The 21,513-nt window shown below is 35.1% G+C and overlaps 1 protein-coding gene across 22 annotated transcripts in view; it reads left to right on the forward strand.

Annotated features, from left to right (window-relative positions):
* Nucleotides 1–21,513, forward strand: part of ABI3BP (ABI family member 3 binding protein) — a 183,447-nt gene that overhangs the window by 72,972 nt on the left and 88,962 nt on the right. For 20 of the 22 annotated variants that reach the window (XM_058424358.1, XM_058424389.1, XM_058424398.1 and 17 more), the window contains 5 exons: nucleotides 1,652–1,720; nucleotides 3,748–3,880; nucleotides 12,924–13,108; nucleotides 16,139–16,200; nucleotides 21,111–21,162. In XM_058424358.1, coding sequence (XP_058280341.1) covers nucleotides 1,652–1,720; nucleotides 3,748–3,880; nucleotides 12,924–13,108; nucleotides 16,139–16,200; nucleotides 21,111–21,162 — 501 coding nt within the window. The remainder of the gene's footprint in view (nucleotides 1–1,651; nucleotides 1,721–3,747; nucleotides 3,881–12,923; nucleotides 13,109–16,138; nucleotides 16,201–21,110; nucleotides 21,163–21,513) is intronic. The other 2 variants (XM_058424359.1, XM_040053982.1) reach the window with 1 other exon arrangement.

A 21,513-nucleotide genomic window follows, 5' to 3' on the forward strand; every position in this document is an offset into this window, starting at 1 on the left:
TAAAATTTGGTGTTTCTAAAGAAGTAGTACTTTTTAAACCTGCCTCTTCTCTAACAGTACTCTCTCAAATTCTAATCTCAGCCTATTTTCCCAAAGACTTTCTTTTGTAGGTTGTATTACAGTCAGAAGAGCCATGAACTTTCTGGAAAATGGGAATGTGTTGTGTTCTTTATTAAGTCAATCCTTGATAAATTTACCTAAATAAAGCTTAATAAACAGCATATAACACAAAATCTTTCCACAGAGAATACTTTGTTACAGAACATAAACACCTGCTAGAACCAATGAATCCTGAAAACTGCCAGGTTTTGTAGCTGAGATGTCCAGTGAGGCATTAACAGTCTTTGTTTCTTGCCATGTTTTATATAGCAGCTAATCTATTTCTATACTGCTACACAAGTAATTTCAGATTTCAGCCAGAATTATTTTTTCCATTTATGGAGCAGGGAAAAACTGTTTCAAAATATTTTAATAACTTTTTTTTCACAATCCTTGGACATTTTACTGACAAACCCATAAATTTTTAGAGTTTTAAAGACTGGCTTTGTAGTTCTCAAACTTTCAAGGTCATGCTTTAAAATAATCCCGTTGAATACTTTGTGAGAGTTAAAACAGTCTCACAGGTGGGCATAAAAGCAGAGCAGAAAGCTGGGTTTAAAATAGAGGGAAACCAAATTATTTTAAAGTGTTTCTTATTTCTAGTTTTCAGTCTCAATACAAAAAATCCAAGAGGTAACATACGTCCCACACTTGTGTACCTCTCTAAATATTAAAAACATTTTTGTAACTGAAGATGTATTTGCACTTTGGGATTCCTTTTTTTAACTAATTCTTCTTTCCACACTGTTTTCAATGTTTATGTAGGTTATTGGGTGCAGATGAAACCCATTTAAAAAGACTAATTAAAGAATTAAAGTACATGTATAGTAGGGATTTCCAGTGATTTCGGTGCACAGAATCAGGGAAGTTGAGTTAGAGTGGCTTTCCCCACACTGACAGAACATTTTTGGTAGTACAGCAAGCTTTGGATTTTTTTTGCTTTTCCTTTCTCTCTCTTTACAGAAATCTGAGTGCAGGAGAAAATTAATGATTTCTTAGTCATTCTGTTTAGTTGGTAGATTTCAAGGTGCCTGTTACACTGAAATATGCAGAAAATTCACTCTCTTTATAGTTATACATTTAGATAAATTTATCTAAACTAGAATAAGAATTCTATGTAGAGTAATCCTTTTTTTCAAAGCTATTGTAAAAATAATTTTGGTTAGTATAGAGTGAGCCAAATTCTGCCTCTGGATATCTTGCTGGAATCTCCTAAGACAACTTCTCTCATGTTGCAGTTAAGAGAGACTAGAGCTTGGTTTTAAATAATTAAGAAGGGCAGAGATCTCTGACATCTGGTTTTTAGAGTAAGGGAAAAAATCTTATTTCTGAAGAAGAATTCCCCAAACTAAAATAATCATCTCAACCTTGTTTTAATCAAAGCATTTATAATTTTGAAACCAATGAATTTTAAAGAAAACAGCCTAAAGATCACAAAGATTGGATAATGTGTCAAGAATTCACTGACTATTTGACTTTTTCTTATTAATTTCTGATTAATTTCTTTTTCAAATAACACATCTGTACTAATTGCTTTTTCATTCATTTGCAGATGCAGAGCCACGGTATTTGGTTTCAGTAAGACCAGCACGTGTTTCAAATAACAAGAAATCTTGTTCAGGTATTTTAATATTATTATATCTCTTTCCTAAAATATTTGAAAGAAAACAGAACCTTTTGCTGGGTTTCTCTGAAAAGATATTTCTACCTGTAGGCATCTGACTGGGATGCACAAATTCCGTGCATGAAAAGGTAAAATGTGGGACAGTGTTTCCTAGTTAGTAGCTGCACACATGATGTTCAAAACATGGAGATGTACCTAAAGATTTTTTTTTCATAAAGTTCTTGCAAGTGATAATTGAAATTTAGAATACTAATTTCTGATGCTTAAAGACATTAAAGTTATTCTTCCCAAACTACAAGTAAGGATTCCTTCATCCACAGACATGTTGATGCTCTTTGTTTCTCGTTGGAAAATGGTAGTGTGTCTGTCAGTCTGTCTCTATATCAGTACTACTACCAAGTTTTCTGATACAAGAAGCTACAGAAAGAGTGACATTTCCAGCTGAATCTATACACAGCAGAGTAGAAATCTGAATTTTATTCTCATCTGTTTCAAAATCTTTCTATATGACCTTAATCATGTCATTAATATTGTTAGTTCTGAATTCCTTACTTTAATTTGGAGACTTAATTCTGTCCTTTAATATGGAGACTTCTTTCAGGATAACTGGACTGTTGCAAAAAATAAACTGATGACCTATCCCTGGAAGCACTTAAGGTCAGGTTGGAGAGGTCTCTGAGAAACCTGATCCAGGTGAAGATGTCCCTGCTCATGGCAGGGGACTTGGACTAGGAGGTCCTTAAAGGTCCCTTCCAACCCAAATTATTCTATGATCTTTAGATGTTTGGTTTTTGTTGGGGTTTCTTTGGTTGGTTTCCTCCCCCAACTCCTGGTAATGCTTGGGATAAATCTTTTCTTGCTTTTGGCCAGGTGTAAGTCTGGAAAGATTTTGGAAAGTGCACCATTCAGATGCAACATATATATATATATATATATATATTGGTTTTTAATGTAGGTTTTGTAGCAACATATTCATCATCAACATAAAGTAAAAACCAACATGGTTAACATTTCTAAATGTACACACATGCTTTGGTTGAAATTACAAAACAGGCTGTCACTGTGGCTGGTTAAGTGAAGAGATAATAGGGTTCAAAAGGCCTAAGAGGAAAGTTAGTCAAATCTGGTTCACAGCAGTGAGAAAAAATGCTTTAGATCAGTGGCTTATAAACTTTCAGGAAATGTTGGTCACCTGTATGTTTTGAGGAGGTACAGATCTTTTAGATTCCTGAAGTATGTAATGTGATGTAGAGAATTTCCTATAGTAAATCATCTTTCAAACACCAGATGTTCTCCTTGGGCCTGTAGCAGTCCATAAACACCAGGTTCAAAATAGAGTCTCTAGATAATTTGTTAATTTCCATCTATTATATTTTAAAACTTCTTTAAAATAAGTTCTTCCTCCATACATGAATTTTACTCCTTCATACAGAGCAAAGCTGAAGTTCAGCATGCAAAACCTGATTTCAATATAGTCGGTAGTTAAAAGAGAACAATCCTGCAGATACAGACACTGACTCATACCCGCCTGCAGTTAAAAGCTAAAGAACTTCTGCAGATTTTATTTTACTCTTAAGAATGCTCTAGAAAATATTTATTGTGTGTAGATGTATTTGCAGTGTTACTGAGAAACCTGCCAAGAAATTACTATTTTTATCACACGCATGGAAACTTTCTAATGTCCTGGACTCTGTCATGTTGTCTGTGATATAGTCCAAGATAGCCAGAGCTTTTAATTTAATCTACCTGTAGCTTATTCTTACACTAAACATACTTAAACCACCAAAGGATCATTTTCAAAAACTAGTTTTAACTGGAATATTAGGTTGAAAAAGTGACCATGGGTACTGTCTCTACCACTTATGTAAATCACACGTTAGAAATAGTGACCATAAAAAATAGAGAACTGTTGTACCTTTCCCTTCAAACTTGGAAGATAAGTCGATCTTCATTTACTTCATCCAACTGCAAAAGCTTTACATAATGCAGGAGAGAGAAATTAACTTTAAGTGTTTCATATATAGGTCGGAACAAGACTCAAAAGCCTCTGCAGCTGGTGGTTGGCACTCTCACCCCAACCTCTGTGTTTCTCTCTTGGGGCATCCTCGTCAACCCTCAACATGACTGGACAGCCACAAGTAACTGCGCTAGCGACAGGTAACTACAGAGAAGGATGGGGTTCCCTGCTACCGTGACTTCATTCAGTGCAGCTCTCTGCTGTAATTAAGATAAATTTTACAGTGGAAATTAAAATGTGATCAATTGTTATGACTATGAAATAAGTTTTTCTCTTTTGCTTATGCTAGTGCTTTGTGAATCTTTACTTGACAGCAAGTTTGGTCATATGTCTGCATGCTGAATTACAAATCTTGCTATTTCACACTAGAACCTTTGTTCTTAAACTAATGGCCTTGGCTCCATCTTCATTTGTATCTGAACCAATTGAAACTTTGTTAAATCACAGGAAATATTTTGCTTTAGAGTTGATTGTAAAAGAGGTCTTTTGTTGTGCTGGGGTGGGGGAATGATGCCTTGTTTTAACACCATTTGATTTCTTTTCCCCCCTTTATTTTATCTTATCAATAAAACTGCTTTCCTGCTATTGATATGGTACAGCTTTCATTAATTTTCTGTTGTAAGTAAAAGAGGATCTCTTCTATGTCAGTATTTTTGGCATTTACTGGGTGGCACAGTAGGTGGGAAACTCATGAAGACTGAACAAACAGCAGCTTCATAATGCAGAAGAGCTTCTTAATTAAGTGCACTATTATGATTTCTAAATTGCTAATGCAGGTCTTTTACCTATTTTGTCTTTTTGTGTTCTCCTTATATTCTTCCTTGACAACAGAAGAATTTTTTTTTTTTTTAACTTTCATTTACATTCTGTGAAGCTCTATTCTACTCAGCAGTGTTTTGTAAAACTAAAAAGAAACATTGTGCACCCATGGGATGCATCTACATATGTTTTGCAACTGTTCGCTTTTGGGTTTTAAGTGTGCCTTTTTTTTTTTTTTTTTTTTATAATTCAGAACATTTCTTTTTACCTATCTAATATTTCTCTAGTTTGTAGCTGTCTAATTTAGACTTGAATTTTCTTACTCTGGTGTTCACAAGAAAACTCCAGCTGACATGATTAAACTGGATGTCATACATGGGTTATGTTAAAAAAAATCCCATGTAGCCAAAATTACCTTTTTCAAACATTTACAGAAGTTTCATGCCTCACAAAAGGACTAATCCTTTTCAAGTATCAGAAATTTTGAATGAAAAAAATTTGGATCTTCATGACCAACCAGAATTTCAAATACTATTGAAACAATGTTAATATTTGTTAGGAAACAGTTATGGAATGTTAGTAAATGTCCAAGGATGAAATTAGATCAGATTTTTCTTCAGTAGAAATAAACGTTGGTTTAGGCTTGGATTTTGCTCTTTCAATAAAGAAAGAAGCAAATATTTTCCTACTGTGAGAAACCGAAGAAATGAGCTGATCTTGGATGAGCTTGTAAAGTGTTCTGACATAGTGATTTTAGCACCACTTTTACCAAGGAATTTATCTTTATGTGTTGTGTCAGCACCAAAGTTACAACTCCCACTGTGCAGTGGGAATGAAAAATACTTCAGGGGAAGCCTATATTCTGTGTTAATCCACCTGGAAATTCAAGGCAAATGGCATCCACCACCATGCCTTCATCAATTCTGTGTTTTCTCTTCAGTAGCTGAATTTTCTTCTTGGACATTCAATGACTCGAAGTTTGAGCGAAGATTTTAACATAGTTTCTCAGTTAGGGCAGTGTGCTACTAGTGTCTTGCTATATTTAGAATACGTTCTGAAGTATTCCTTCTCTCAGGAATTACTTTTAATGTACACTCCATTTTAGTGAAATGTTGTCAGACAAGAGTAGCTAGTTTAAAGGCATTTATATCAAGTTTCAAATGATCTTTTCAAAGACAGGCATATACCTATAACCAGATTTATGTTTTGCAATCAAGCATAACAATGAAGTTAATGAAGAAAAAAAAAATTAAGCACCACTTAAGCGGTGTTCTTATTAATTTTACCTTTACTGGAACAAAGTGCTTGTGATTTGTATAAATGATGAGAACAGTTGTCCATGTGACCATGGTGTGTATATCTAGAATTCTGAGAGATTAGTTCCATATATATTTCTAGTCAGTGTGTAGAAGCAAAACTATTAATTTATTATAATAATTTGAATGTCTGTTGATGATGCACAATAAGAACAAAGACAGGAAGTAGCCAATTCTTAGCAAGTTAGCATTGTAATAAAAGTACAAGATGTAAAAAGCAGATAATGGATTTACTGATATTTCAATCTATTTTGAGGGCTGTCTACCTGAGTTGATGCTTTTTCATCTGGCATATTCTCCTTACTGTGACATGCTGCAATGTACTGTCAATCATCCTCAAGATTGCTGCTAGTGGCTAACCTCTAACCCTTGGCATTGACAGTACATAGTAGTCAGGACCTCTTAGCTCAGTTCTGTCAGTAAATATCCCAAGGTTTAAATTTGTAATTCTCTATGACCTGAAATGGAGTCACTGTTCATGGCCTCAGATTTTACCATCTCCATGTGGATGTTAGGCTTTTGTACAAAGGTTGCATAATAAAAGTTATTTCAATGTGTTACTGAGTCAGAAGATAGAAACCACATGGAATAGCACAGTTCTGCTGGCCAGGATTTTTTCTAGTGCAAGTTTGACCTCATTGGGATATTCCTTGGAATATCTGATTTTGTGAGCAAATGAGTTTGGAATAAAAGGTGCCATGTTCTCAAAAACCGTTGATATTTTTTACTGCTTCAGTGGAATTATTGCTTGCATCTTCAGGACATGTAGTGGTCTTCTGTATCTATTTTTAACTCCAATGAAAAAAATTTACTGTGTCTTTTTTAACAAATCGTTCTTTTGGCTTAACTCCCTAGAGATTAAGAGTGTAAGCCAATAGAGTGCTATGTATATCCTTCAAGATAACCCCAAATGCTAATCCCTTGTTGAGGCAAAAGTATTCACTGCCATTTTTGTGGGCCAAAAATGAAAGGTGAATTTTTGAAGCATTCTTGAAGTGACTATTATCTCTTGTCAGATCCTTAGCACTTGAATTTAAAATTAAAATATGTAAATCAAAAAACTCAAGTGATGAGTTTTATGTATCTGATGAAAACTACATAACACCAGAAAGCACAGTTGGTGGAACCTTTCTCAGCAACCTGTGCTTTCTGATGCCAGTGGAAGGGGAGATGGCAAAGTCATTATATCCTACTGCACAGCCATGTTCAGCTCTTTTTTTTATTATTTCCAAGAGAGTAAGAGGCTTGTTTCCTCTTCACCTGTCTCTGTTCAAACAAATACTAGTGGACAGACCTGTCAAAATAAAAGTACTGGGGCTTCATTTACTCTCCATCCAAGTCTGAAAAAGAAGGAATACTCTGTAGGTTTTTCTTTCTTTGCATTTGCTTTGATTAGAACATATCTATAGCTGAGGGTTGAAAAAGGTGGACTTTGACTTTCAGACCTTTAGGGAAAAAAATCAGGGGATGGAATAAAACCCATTATTTTCTATGCTAGATGAAAGCAGTGTTTATAGATACAGTAAAATATAATATTCTATTGAGTGGATTGTATCAAAAAACAAACACATTCAGATACATGCAAAAATAGGAATTTAAAACCTGAAGGTATGTAAATTTTTAAGTTAGAAACCATGACAAATTCACATCAGCATTGTTTTAACTGGTTTGCTTGTGATTTAAATGTTCTAATGTCATACTTGCAAGCAGCACAGGTTTTGTGTTTTATTTTTATCTGATGCTTAAAAAAAAAAGTTAGAAAAACAGTAAGGGAAAACCAGAGAAGAGCCCATTCTTAGTCCTTATGTTGCATAGTATGTAGGAGTAGGTTTTTAAAACCCTAAATTCAGAAAGATATGTGCCTATCCCCTCCTGTGCCTATTTAAAAACTTCTATCATTACGAAGCTGCCAACTAAGTCATACTTGGTGTTGCAACTGTCACATAAAATGTATTTTAAACATAGCAGAGTTTCTTAAAGGAAAACATACAGCAGCAAATACACATCTTGAGTTTCAGATGCTTTTGAGTTGCTGCTCTGGGAGTATGTGCTAAAAGCTGGTGTAAACTGGAATGATTTATTGCTGTTCAGTCTCTCCCTCTTCAGAGCCTCTCATTTCAGTCATTCTACTAAAAGTTTCAAGTAAGAGTCAAAACTAAATTAGAAAGGGCTTTGCAAACTTAACTGGTAACCATCACTGGTGTAATTACTTCCATTTTTTATATATGCTGGTGTCTGTTTCTTTAAAGTAAGCTTAGCAGTAATAAAGGAAACAATATAATCAATGTCATGTGTCAATTTGCGCAACACTCAGCATCTGAAAAATCATAGTTCAAACAATTTCTCTTATTACTTTCTAACATTACGTGGATGCTGCACTTCTAAAGAAGTTTAACTGTAAAAAAATAACTACCTGGTATGGTGATAGTCTCTTTTAAAAAAACCCTGATTACATTTCTATGGAAAAAAAAGAAATGAGCTTTATAATCTTTTGCCTCTGGCAACACAAAACCACAGAGCTGGAATGTTCTTATATCTCCAAGGCTTGTTTGTTTAGTGTTACGTGTGACTAAAATAGTCATGATTAAATTGTTTGGAGTTTTGGTTGGGACCTGGTTCCAAATAAATCCATGATATTTATACAAACTGACCTAGTCTTGAAATCTCATAAAACCATCTGCCTTATAAGATTTCCAGTGTCTGATTGTTTGTGTCTGAATATTTGACTGTGCGGACATGTTCAGGGAATCTTTCTGAAAAGAGATTTGTTTAAAAAAGGGAAAAATGGCACTGGAATTCTTGGCAAAACGTTATCATTCACACTGATAGATGAAAACTTAATGTCTTGCCTATCCATCAGAGAATTTTACTTCTTTTAACAGTGAATAAGATTTGCTTCATCTCAAAAGCAAAAAACCTCTGTGCTATTTCTTCAAAATGGTAATTTTATTTTGCTTTCTAGTGCAATGAAAAGGCTGTCTCTAAACTGAGTACTGCCTTGCATTGTAGAGTTTTAAAAAAACAAACTATGTAAGCTGAACAAAGAAGAGAAACAACCTTCTCTGTCAGACTGAGAGTCTTTCACATTGACTTTACAGATACAGTAATCAATTACTACAGTGGTTAGCCTAAGAGTAATCTTGTGCTCTTGTGGCTTCCTTCTAATTATGAAACTGGTCTTATTTTATTTCTGCCATCACATTTTGTGTACATCCTATGTGGAGGCAAGCCAAATAAAAGTAGCATCAAAGATAGAGAGTTTCAATAATGCAGGCGCTAAACATTCAATGGTGTTGCACAAATGCGTATGGAGAGAGGCTCTTTGATCAGTGTAAGCTCTCTATTCCTCTGCTGTGGTGGGGTTTGCTTTTTTCTCCCCTCATCATTACAGCAACTGAGTGCAGCAGAACCTCTTACCTGCTCATGACACCTTTTGTTTTAAATTGTTGGAGTCTTGGCTGTTGAGTAAAAGGGAGGAGGTAAAATTCCCCTAAAGTTCCTAGGGTGACTTGGTGGTATCTTCAAATGAGTGAAGCATTGCCTGTTAGGGGGAGAGGGGGAAGCACTAACTTCTATGGAGTTTGACAAAAGAGCTCTAATGTTTCATAGAGTGCTAGCTGGCAAAGAAACTGTGACCCCTGCAATAATTTGATTAATATTTGTTGTAAATAGAAATACAAGAGTATTAAATAAACATTGTTCTGATAAAATGTCCCCCACCAAAACACGTAACAAATCAATTAATCAAAATTAAATGTTAAACTAAGTTAAATATTGTTAGTTCTTTGTGCCTGCTGAGAGTCTGGATTAAAATAATTTCTCACCAAGTGTAGTTGGGTGTTCCACCTCCTTGCTGAAACGTCAAACCAGTATCCACTGGTGGGAATAGCATTCCTAGGAGTGTTCCATAGCTTATTACTTGGATATTATCTGTTAAGCCCCTGTGGTGAGCAATCAGTTTTTCCTTTTCTTACTTTACAGAGATAATGGGAAGTGGTTTTTTTGAGAAATATGCGGTGTAGCTTTCCCTTCTATGTGACTATGACAGCACTCTATTTCAGCCTGCCTTCTATTGTTCTGGAGGGAATCTATGAAGATGTTTTGCTGAATGTTTCCAGTTCAGCCAGCTGCACTCATTTTGCGTATATATGTCACTGCCACAAGGGGATTGATAGACGTGAGTGGTGACTGGATCTTACTGCTTACTCATGTCTTCAATTATATGTGTTGACGGTTTGATATTGTATTTTTGATGAAAGAAAGGTTTGAAAAAGGGAGAAATTAAAATTACAACAAAATTCAATCAGTAGAGTGTTCTCAGGCAGACACTGAAATTGCATTTTATTTGGCAGTTTGTTGGGTCTGGCTTAACAATGAGTTGTTGTTCTTTGATGACAAAACTTGGCATTTCTGAATTTTTACTCTATAAACAAATGATTGCATTTCTCCAAAAGCACATGTAGATATTTAGATAGTTTTAATAGTCAAATTATTGTGACCTGAAAATTGTTAAATGGAACTTCATTTTTATTGCTTTTTATTGAAATCGTTGTGGAAATTCTGTCATCGCAGTCAGTGTTTTTAGTACTCGCTATGGCAAGTTTCCATTGAAATAATTATGCCCTTGGTGAAGTTTTTATAGGCTTGGAAATCTTGGAGTTGAGAGCACATTTCTTCTGTGCTGTATGTTTCTCTTTCTAATGGCATAGTTTGGCGCAATTACGAAAATCTTCTTTCCAGGTTTTACAATAGTCTTGAATTTAAGTGAAAGATGGGGTGTTCGGTTTTGGTTGTGTTTTGGGGTTTTTTTTCTGTTGTGGAAGTGTTCTTGGTATTTTTATTCATGTTGGAGTGGAGGAATTCCCAGGTGTGGAGATAGCATTAAAAACATTTTGACCACTAGAAGCAAGTGGGGATAGCCACTTAAAAGCCTATTTGTTATCAACAAGTTTTTAGTGTTTTTTTTTCTCCTCATTTCTGATGCAGCTGTTCTTTTAGATTGTTCAATAACCGAACTGAATCAGTATACCCTCTTTTTTCCATCACATGCAAACACTTTATTTATACTCCATTGGATTAAAATACATAGGAAAAGGTAAGGATGAAGATGAAAACAAACGAAGATTCCTGTGTTAGGCAAGGGAAGAAGGTGACTATTTCCACTTGAATTCACATTTGATGTCTGTCTATACTTGTTCCAAATCCCTTACCAAAAGTCTGTATGGGGTCCTGTAAGAGGCATTTGTGTTGAAGATTGAATTTGTTTACTAAAGTTGCATCCTTTGCAAGACAGTGACAGGGAGTTCAAATAAGGTTTTCCTGTTGGTTAATGTCTCTGTAGCTACATACAAATGCAATAAGAGGATAAAGAAGAAGAAATTTTCCTTGTTTCAATGTTGCCAATAATTGATTGTTTAAAATGTTCTTTGTTAGTTTAACTGATAATTAGGTCTAATATTTGACATTTGATTATATCACAGCCCACAGAAATAAAGAGGTGGATTATTACTCGGTAGTCCTGGAACTGAGATAATATATTCACTAATTGTCTTTCTTTTTTTTTTTTCCTTCCTGTTTTTTTTCCTTTCCTTTCCAAGTTTTAAGTTAGACTATATCTTGTTTTGAGCACAGACTAGTACAGTTAATGAAGTTATGTGAGCCAACATAAATATTGATCTTGTAACCTGGTGAAGTACCTCAATGAGCTGAACTGTAGCAAATAAACCAGGAGAATCTTTATTTTTGATGCGAAGAAAACAAATTTGACAGTTATGAGATAAAATACGTAAGCAAAGTGAACCATTATGTATGGAAATATTTTCCATGAGTGACACTTGCCTTGTCTAAGGTTGTGTTTTAATAGTGAAGTAGGAATTTCTGTGTAGTCAACAGTCACGTTTCATGTAAGCTGTACTCTGGAAGTGCTCTTCTGTAACTTCAGCAGAAGCAGTTTTATGAATTCACCATATTATGTTTGGTCCACTAAGTAATTTTAGTCTGGACTTTTGAAACTTTTTCACTTGTTTAAGAACTTTTATTTTTTTGTGGGTTTGGGTTTTTTTAAGTTCTCTCCCTTTGTCTCTATATAATTGTCTATATAATGCCTGTAATAAATCTCACAACCTTGACTTGCAAGCATTAAGTTGTTCTGCTTCAGTGTGGAAAAATACAATTGGACTGAATTCATCCCTTTTAGATGATGTAAATGTGAGCTAGATACGGATGATGGATATGAATTATTTATGTGTAACAATTTTCAGTAACGCTTGGATTTAAAAGTTGCCAAATCTCTCCAAGATTTGCTTTTCCAAGAAAAGAAACCTCCACTCCATTCTGGTAGTGATTCAGCACATATATTGAAAATGAGACTATAGTCAGCACAGGAATTCTTGTGCTGAAGCTCTTGCCATTTCCACTGCCTTGTTTTTGATTGGCTAACACTGCATGCTTTTTCAGGGTGGTGCTCCTTGACAGAATTGGGCAATTTCTGTAGAAATGTTTCCTACTTTCATAATCTGTTAGTATTCATCATGTTATTGATTTAAACTGCTGAAAGTAATGTCTTGGTTTATCTTTTTGTTTGAAGTGGGGGCAGTACATAATGGGATCTCCGAATGAGGAATGTATTATACAAATAACAGATTTTACTGGTCTTCCCTGGAGAATGTTTTTGGACTAATTTTGACGGGAACACCTTTCACTGGATGGATATAGAAGATTTTGAGAAATCAGTAGAGGCTTCTTTACTAGCATACTCATGATTCAATTGTCCGGTTCTGGCATATGTCAGAATCACAGGAACTGCTTGGACAATGAGCTTAGGCTTTGTGGTTTGAACCTCCCATACAATGGGTGTTTGTGAATAAGGAGACCATCCCTTTGCTCTTTGAAAATACTCCCAATGTCAGGGTCTGTATGATGGGATAAATCTGGCTTTTCTGATATTTGGTGACCATGAAGAGCCAGAAAGAACAAGAACAATAGAATAACATCATTATTGTTGTTGTTACTATTATTGCTATTGCTATTATTATTGTTATTAATTTCCTCACAAAAATGGTTATAATAAGTTCCTCTCTGTAGATCTATTTTTTTTTTTTTTCCCAAGCAGGTTTTATACAGTTCGCTACAGAGAAAAAGGTAAAGATAAGAAGTGGGTTTTTCAGCTCTGCCCAGCTACAGAGACAGTGATTGAAAATCTGAAGCCAAACACACCTTATGAATTTGGAGTTAAAGACAATGCAGAGGACAGTATTTGGAGCAAGACTTTGAATCATAAGACAGTTCTTTCTAGTAAGTATTTGACAATAGATAATCAAATAGCTGCTGATTTTGACAGTATTGTTTCCTCTATCATGGTATTACTTTGAGTAAGCTACTGATCAAGTTTTTATTGTTTAAATGCCATCCATTATGCCCCTAAAAACTTCTTTTAGGAGCTGCTGAAGCTAGAAATATTTTGGTTTTGAAAAACTGCCACCTAGTCTTCTGAAAGGTGTTCTCTTGTAATTACAAATAGAAGATCTGCAGGTTGGTAGAATTCTAATGGTGTTTAGTACAGATACACATCAAGTGTTGAGTATGAATATTTATACTTCTGACTGGAATCCAAGCTTTTTCCTTAGGCCATGAATAGTAAGATAATCAAGTAATGAACTAATCCATCAACCATCATCCAACTAATCCATTTAATTTCTTTCATCAACTAGTATGAGTGGTGGAAATTATTAGTGTTCTTTGAATCTTCTTTTACCCCTGCATTTACATTGAAACTGGACTTCAAGCTAGACAGGGCCTCTTCTGCTTCAATGGGCCCATTTTGACTCCAATCAAAAGTTGAAATTGAAGCTAATTTTCAATCAAAGTATTATATGGATCGTGTCTGAAGCGTGCAGTGTCGGGTATGCTTTTGTTTGTGTTTTCATGGAGGCAGTGTATAGCACCTCTGGCTGGTTGTCAGTCATATTTTAAGGTTCTCCTCTGAAGTCCCAAGACAATGTAGGAAAAGTGTTGTCAAATTAACCCTTGGAAAATCATGTACTGCTGAAAGAATCACTCATACCAGTAGAGGAAATAGGCATCAACAGAGTTTTCCTCCTTTTCATGAGAAGAAGCGAGGACTTAACCGAGATTATCCAATTTGATTTGTTTCCCTCAAGCATTTGCATAAAGGTATTTTGAAACTATGTCGATGAGAGGAGGCTGCAAACTCCTATGCTTAGTATTTTCAGCTTAACTCAAAATGTAAAGAATGGGAATTCTCATTAGAGAGCCTTATTCATGTGAGATTTCCAGCTGAAATTTAATTTGGATTTCAGTTTTGACTTGCAGGTGAGTTACAGAGCTCAATATACTTGAGGATAAGAGAGGTAAGCAGTATGTTGGCTTGGGACACTGGGAAAACCTTCGAACTCGCTAATAAAGACCTTTGCTGGCCTTCATTAGAAAGTACCAAGCACCTGCCCAGTGTTCATAGAGTTATTTTAGCAGTCCAGAATAATGCCATTGCTATACCACGAGCTTAAAGAGGATAATGGTGGTAGCTTTTTCCCATACCTGACTCACAAAAAGCTCTGCTTCACAGCCTTACATATATCTTACCAAGTGGGTTTTTTAATGTGTTTTTTTTTTCCCCCTACATTTCAAGCACCTTAAAATCATCTGTGGAGCAATTGATGAAATATATTTTAGCACTTAGAATAACAGGGAGTGATGAGTGCAAAAAGTTTATAGTTTATTACTTGTTCAAGTCTGATGAAAACATCACCAAATTTTCTTTTTCTATATAATGTATTTCTTAATGGTAATTCTTACAGATATTTTACCTTTTTAATAGGTCAGAAGAATAATTTCTTCTAAGTTTATGGAGACCCATTGACTTTGGTTGAAAGATTATTTCTTGTAAAAGTTCATATTTTATTTACTTAAGATTTCTTTTGTCTACAGTGTAGACCTGTGTATTCAGTGGATGCTTCTGCAGCAGCTAAATCCAGGAAGCTTGTGATTTCCCTGCATGACTATATTCTGGTCTATTGATAAAGAATCTTATAATTGGAAAATTGTCAGCACTTTCGAATTCAAGATTTTCATATTTTTAGTGTATAGCAGGTAGATGCATACAATGTGGGAGGTAAACAGAGCGTGTATATTTATAAGAAATGTATGACCAAAGCCCATAAGGTTTATAAATCAACACAAACAGAAACTTCTTTTCTGTGCTAATTTCCTATTTTGTATCAATTCAAGTTCTTCTCATATAGGAGAAGCATCTCAACCTAAACCAAACATCCTTCCCTGTAAATATTTTTTCCCCATTGAAGAATATTTATCAATTGCTAGAAAATTAAAGTTCTTTTGCATGTTCCTGGATTTGTTGAATCCACAGGCCCAATTTTTGTTATATACTAAACACGTTGGGAGGGGTTGGGTGGAGAATCTGCTTTTAATTCATGATTTGAGAACACATGAAAGGCATGGCAAAAGTTCAGCATTTATTTAACTGATTTTTTTCAGAAGAGATGAAAGTAGTTTATTTCAGACCATCTTACCATGATTTTCTCATGAAGTCAGCGTGAAACTTCTGTCAGTTTTCCCTTGAATTTAGGCCAATAGTAAGTCCTCTGCTCTAGAAGTATCAAGCGCTTTGAAAAACTTTTTTCCAACTTAGATGTATCTCAATTGATATTTTTTTACAGTTGAATTTTTATTTTTTTTTTCTACTTCTCATCTGTTTAGGATGAAATTTGAAAAAACATGATAACGTGTAACTTGACTCTGGTTTGCACACCCATTGTTGCAAAGGCAGCAGAAAAGCGTAAAGGTGGGAGATACAGAGAGAGTTTGAAGCATCATGCTAGAAGACAATAGGTGCTGAACAGAACTGTTTCTTGACTTACTCAACAGCTGCATCACAAGAAACTTCTAATACTTAGAAACTAAGAGGAAAACCTAAGAGAAAAAAATTCAGAGTTTAAATCTGGGGGTTTGGTCATACACTGGGATAAACAAAACAGTAAACAAAGCAAAAAGAATACATTTCATTTCCTTGCTGTCAAAATGTGAAGAGAAGACCTTGAACATGTAATAATGGATCTGGAGACACAGGAAAAAAAAAAAAAAAAACAAACAAAAAAAAAAAAAAAAAAAAAAAAAAAAACCAAAAAAACCCCCCCCCGCCATTTATTCTTTTTATACGGGGTTTTAATTAAGCCTCCTAACTTTCCTAGCTGAAGAAAAAGGTAAATAAACCTGGTTTCCTTTGCTTTGGAAAAAGCAAAAAAAAAATTAATTCTGTGTATTTTTTTTATCTTTCTGTCAAAACAGGTAAAAAAGTAAATGGACAAATCCAGAATATGTACAAGTTGGTACCCAATTCCCAAACACAGGTATGCAACACAGTCTCTTTTTTTACCCAATTTGTGTTTCATATGATCAAATTTTTTATTCTCTGCTAGTCTTCAGTGAGAAAGACATTATCAAGGCCACAAGCTGCCAATAAAGAAAACAGTCTGTTAAATGCACTGTATGGAAAATGTTTAAATCTGTTGATGGAAAAAAATAATTTAGAACTGTAACTGAGATGATTACATACCCTTATTCCAACCTATCAAAAATGAATCTGATGGTTTCCATGTGTAGATTCCAAAATTAAAAGTTGCTTATTCCTTTGTAGTAGTCAGGCTTGTTAACCTGTAATATTTGTTGTGATCAGTTAACTTTGGGATAACTTGGTGATGTGATTTTATAGAGTAATTTCATATGTACTCACATCTTCTAAGTTAGTCATCCCACTGAATTCACTGATAGTTCCCATATGTGGAAGAGTTTGTAGAACCAGAGAAAGCTGGAAAGGGCAATTTAATCAAGTTTGTTAGGCTGTCCATTAAATCCTTTTATGTGGCATGGTAGAATTTTTACCATTTCATTTAAAAAATTGATCACTTTTATAAATAAAGATTTTTTTCCCCTCACCTGACTTTTTCCATAAACTTTCTTGAGCAAGCATGGCGTGGATTTCATTTGTTTATGGATTCATGTACACAGATACTTTTTTCTTCCAAGAGCTGAAGCAGAAATGAAGGCTCTCTAGACTGAACCAGTTTTACAACAATGAAAAATAGACATTTTAGTCATCACTTCTGAGCATTACCAATTGTACTGTGAGATTAAATTTGTTTCTTTATATTTCCTTTCCTTGTTTTTTCATCAAAGTGCAAGTTTCAGCACCTAATCTTTTGGATGATTTATTTTTTTGTTCTGCTTCTTTTTACGTTACTATCCCTGAGGCAGAATATGGAATAACTTCCCCCAAAAAGTTGTAGAAATCCTTCTTACTTTAGAGATTTTAGAGGGTTAACTCATGAGTGTTGATTATTACAAGAGAACAATTCTTCACAATTCTCTTCTGTCTCAGACTTTCCAAATATTTTCATGGTTGGAAATGGTAATGTATGGTTTCTCATTGTTCGTTTTTCATATTTCAGAATATTATAAGTGGTCAGTAACTATCAGACCTGGAATTTCTTCAGGAATCAAACCATAATTCATTAAATACGTTTTCTTCCAGGAACAATTAGGTATGCACTGAATCATAGAATCCGAGGTTGGAAAGGATCTTTAAGTTCCTCAAGTCCAACTGCTAACCTTGCACCATCACCATGTTTACCATTAAACCATGTCCTCAAGTGCTGTAAACACATATTTTTTAACACTTCCAGGCATGATGCCTCCACCATTTCCCTGGGCAGTCATTTCCAACGTTTGACACCCCTTTCTGTGAAAATGGATTTTCCTAACATCTGATCTAAACCTCCACAGTGCAATTTGAGGCCATGTCCATTCATTCAGGGCAGTAATACTTCAATTATTGCATTACAAACAGAATTAGATCACTATAATGCTTGCATTATAGGAAATATACTTATGTCTTGCATTGACGAGAAAATGTTTTATTTGTGAGTAATATGAATCCAGTTGGTTAGATATTCAGGAGCGTGTTCACCTCAGTATGTTGATGAAGTCAACTTTACTGTCCTTCCCCTTGGTCCCACAAGAGTCTTTAAAGTTACACAGCCCAAGATCAGGTAATTCATTCTGGGCTATGGCAAGCTGAGTTCCTTTGCTCCTCTTAGCAAACCCTGTGTGCCAGAACCCTGACTGTTATGCTGCTTCTGTGCAAGCAGGGATTCTATTTATGCAAGAGAAGTCCTGAGAAAGTGAGGTTAAACAGTTCTCCAAATATTTGCACAGCTCAAGCATGAAAGGAGGACTAGAGCCAACATCTAGTCTTTTTTGTGATCTTCACAGGGCTCAGCTCCAGAGCAGTACTGCTTTATCGCCCTCCACAGAAATATCATGAAAACATACCATAAATTATTCTAAAACTTCTCTTATCAGTCTTGCTTTAGTGGTGCGAAAAGCCAAAAGAGCAGACAGTTTACATTGTTCCTTCAGTTTCCACAGCACTAGGTGGGGTATGTTCCAGTGGCATGGTGAGATCATTGATGCAAAGCCAGAACGAGCGTTACTTGGGCCAAGCTTGTTTGTGCTTAATTTTGCTCCAAAGACACAACTGACTCGCGTCAACGTGGTCCTAACTCTCCTCTGTAAGGACATTTTTAAAGGCTGTTTATTAAAACAAGGTTACCAACCCATCTAGTCATTCTGCCCTTTCAACATCAGTCACATATCATCTTGTGTTTCTTTTGGCAGTTTCATCCTTTGTCTAAGCTCCTGGGGCTGTCTGAGCAGCAACTAATGAGAGTGGAAGAAAAGGAGTGCTCTAGAAATGGTTATTCTTCTTCCCTTCATAAACAATGGGTAGTGGCAGGGCAGAGAAAATGCAGTAGAAATTTATTTCCTCTTCTGTCTGGTTAAGTTCCTCTAATTTCATAATGTTGGCCTGGAAGGTGGTGTCCTCCCCAGTTTTTCCAGCCAAAAAGGATCTTAGCTTCTACTACTTGTTAAATTCTAGAAGGAAACATTTCTGCTCCTCCAAACCTTATTCAGTCCAGACTGATCATGATCCATCCTTGAGGAGGATAATCTCTTACATGCATGCCAGCTAGTTTTGGCTTTTTGAAGTATCAGAATACAACACAGAAAGAAAGAACAAATGTCTCTTAAAGTAATGTTGAAATGTGCTGTTTCACAGAATGTTTGAGATTTGCAGTCCTGTAAGAATTTACAGTATGTATATGGTAAGAAGGGAGGTGCTTGACCTATGGTATAATTTACATCTCTAACTTTCCTCTGAAAATAAGGAACACTCCATTTGCCATCTTCCTTCATGATGGCAAGAGTTGTTTTAATAATTAATGTTCCTAATTCCTATATGCTTTATATTCCCTATCTGAAAGGTATGGCTGATAGTGCCATTCCTACAGATGATGGGCTGATGTTTCCAAAATTGTTTCTGTAACTAGAAAATATTACTAGACCTAGGAATATCTAGATTAGTCACTTTGTAGAAACTGAGAAGAAAGCTTTGACAACATGGGTAGATATCAAGTGCAGCAGTTACAGATTTGTGCAGGTGAACAGTCTAATTATAGCAGCTGAGGAACATGGATTTCATGTCAATTATTCATTCCTGAGTGAAAAAATTATATTTTTAATGTATTCAAATATATTTGGAATTTTTATATTGCTGTCATTGTAGCCCTCATTATTATTCAACAGAGAAAGAATGCTCTTGTCAATATAAGAACCGTTTACTAGTAAAAAGGCTGATAGTAATTATGATTAGAAGTTCTACAGCAGAGGTTACTCAAGTGCTCACTTGAACTTCAGAGCTGCTTATTTGGTTGTAAAGCTCCTGATGAGAAATACAATAAAATGAACACCTCTTCTAGCAAATGCATTCCATGCCATTTGTTAGTCGCATGAGTAGGAGGGCTACTTCAAAAGCAGAGCATCTGCAACACAATTTTTTCACTAGAAGACAAAATGGAAATGTAGAAAAGGAAAAATAAAGAAGAGGGATTATTTCTATCCTCATATAATGACAATGATTGCAATCTCCACTTAATTTAGGACCATGTTCACACCAATCCAAAACTGTTATTAGATAGCAGACAGTAGTGGCTTTCATAGAATAAGTAGCCTCCATCCATTTCCCCAAGGAAGCCTCCATCTTACTTGTGGAGATTTGCCTTCTTCCAGCTTTTTAAACTTTTCTATGTGTTTAATGTGTACCCAGCCATTGTTTTTAAAGCTTTACAGAAGTATTTAGAATAGAACAGAAATAGTTATCCTTAGGTAAATGATCAGCACTTTGTCATCAAATGCTGACTTTTCATGCAAGTGTTCTTTCACGTGAAATAGACCAGATGTTGTAAAGTGCAAAATTAACATTTTCTGATTTGAGCAGAATGTATTTAGCACGGAAGGTGATTTTTGGAGTTATTTTCTTTCTTGTCACTCAAATATAATTTAAAAGTGTATTATTAAGCTTTCAGAATTTGTTCATAATACTTATAATAATTCTTATCTTTGTTATCAGCTGTTTTCTTTTAATAACTGTGTTTTTGTAGGGTTGTGTGTTTTTGGTTTTTTGTGGTTTTTGTGGGGTTTTTTTGTTGTTGTTTTTTTGTTTTGGTTTTTTGGGGTTTTTTTTGTGTGTGGTGTCAATATAATTGGATATTCACATTTAGGCAGGATGTAATCTGTGTCAAAGAGAAATGAACTGCATAAAAGTCCAAGTATTTAGCATAAAAATGTAAGAATTGTGTGGGTGGCTGACCACTTGTTCTTTGGAAACAATTCCACTAAATAGAATTATTCTGACCTAATCTACTTTAATCAGGCTATGCACCCAAGCATGCTGATGGTTTACAAATGTGCACCTGGTTCTGGAATAGTCTATGTTCTAAATGTAGTATTCCTGAGAATATTTGTGTCCTGTGATCAAGTTGTAATTGCATATGTTTCAGATGTTTTGCTGTAGTTAAATTTCAGCTTTTCTTAGCTTTCTGGACTACTCCCCAGTGAGTGATTCAGAGATCCTTAAGAGCAAAAAGAATTGGGGTTTCCTAAGGTGTCAAATAGTGTGGTTTTATTAAGCAAAACATCTCAAGCTGATAGAAGGAGATCAAAATGCGATATTACCACATTAGCCCGTGGGAACTGAAGCAATAGCACAACCATCAGGGACCAGGGCCAGAGCCATGTCCAGTGTTAACTTGGGACAGGCGTGGTATTGGATTAGAACCCTCTATTTTTATTACTCAGTTCAATTACTATTATGGCAGTTATCCCAAGGCACTACTTTTATCTTTATTTTTTCTTTTTTCAGATTATACTGAGTGATAATAAGAAGTTGGTCCCTGTCACAATAATCAAACAAAGTAAGTTTGCATATTTTTTTAAATTTATTCTTATCCTCTGCAAGAGGAACTTGAGATTAAAATGAGTGTCAGGGCAATGGGATGTTCTGCAGCTGGCCCTATAATAACATAAGCATAGAATGTCAGTATCACCAAAACTGATACACCAGGGGAAAGAGGTGCAAAATTATGAGGTGATGTAGAGGAAACACAGTTTGCAGTCTCTTAAACAGAATATAAATACTGAAAAGATTAGGATGGAAGGGATTTTAGAATGCTGAGGTTTGTTTCAGGTGTGGTTTTGTTTCTTATTTAGTTTTGGTTGTTTTATTTTTTGATGGGGTTTTTTGTTGTTGGATTTGGTTTTTTGGG

This window comes from Hirundo rustica, chromosome 2 (assembly GCF_015227805.2).
Source record: "Hirundo rustica isolate bHirRus1 chromosome 2, bHirRus1.pri.v3, whole genome shotgun sequence".
Classification (NCBI taxonomy): Eukaryota; Metazoa; Chordata; class Aves; order Passeriformes; family Hirundinidae; genus Hirundo; species Hirundo rustica.